This window comes from Mizuhopecten yessoensis, unplaced genomic scaffold (assembly GCF_002113885.1).
Source record: "Mizuhopecten yessoensis strain PY_sf001 unplaced genomic scaffold, ASM211388v2 scaffold2073, whole genome shotgun sequence".
Classification (NCBI taxonomy): Eukaryota; Metazoa; Mollusca; class Bivalvia; order Pectinida; family Pectinidae; genus Mizuhopecten; species Mizuhopecten yessoensis.
The window spans coordinates 307,570-308,109 of record NW_018404364.1 but is presented as its reverse complement, the minus strand read 5'-3'; the positions used below and the strand labels follow the sequence as shown (position 1 = coordinate 308,109).

General features: G+C 38.0%; 1 protein-coding gene across 1 annotated transcript in view; it reads left to right on the top strand.

Moving 5' to 3' along the window:
- Window positions 1-540, top strand: part of LOC110445023 (MAM and LDL-receptor class A domain-containing protein 1-like) — a 10,662-nt gene that overhangs the window by 886 nt on the left and 9,236 nt on the right. The window contains exon 2 of the mRNA XM_021489386.1: window positions 114-198. Coding sequence (XP_021345061.1) covers window positions 156-198 — 43 coding nt within the window. The 5' untranslated portion in view covers window positions 114-155. The remainder of the gene's footprint in view (window positions 1-113; window positions 199-540) is intronic.

Below are 540 nucleotides of genomic sequence, written 5' to 3'. Positions count from 1 at the left end.
CTTCGAGTTAAACGGGGTCTTCGAGTTATACGAGTTCGAATCGAGGTTCGACTGTATTGCCATTCACCTAAGTGCTAACAGTTATTAAAGAGTTGGGATGTTTTCATTACTAGCCGAACGATCCATGCTCTCTTCATCCTTGTTCGCCTTCCCAAATGTGTTTTGCGTTGAGCTCTGGGGCTACAACCTGTGTCAATGGTAAGTACTCATGTTACTCACAGAATGTGCTTTGATTTCCCATTAAAATAGACAGAAAACAAGCACATGTTGCCTGAATCTTATCTCGAATGACATGTTAACAAGTATAGCAGAACTAGCGATCAATATAAAACCCATTTATCGTATTAGCTTCTTCGACATTTTCACGTTCAATTATCCACAGGGAGGATTGATAGGAATATAGCTCGTTTTCAATATTCAATTTTGAACCTAACATATTTATGACATGCATCAAATGTTGACAGCTCATACGTTATTCCTTACACATCTTCGTTGTAAGTGACCAGAAGAACAATAACGTTTTTGTTTTTTTACACGATG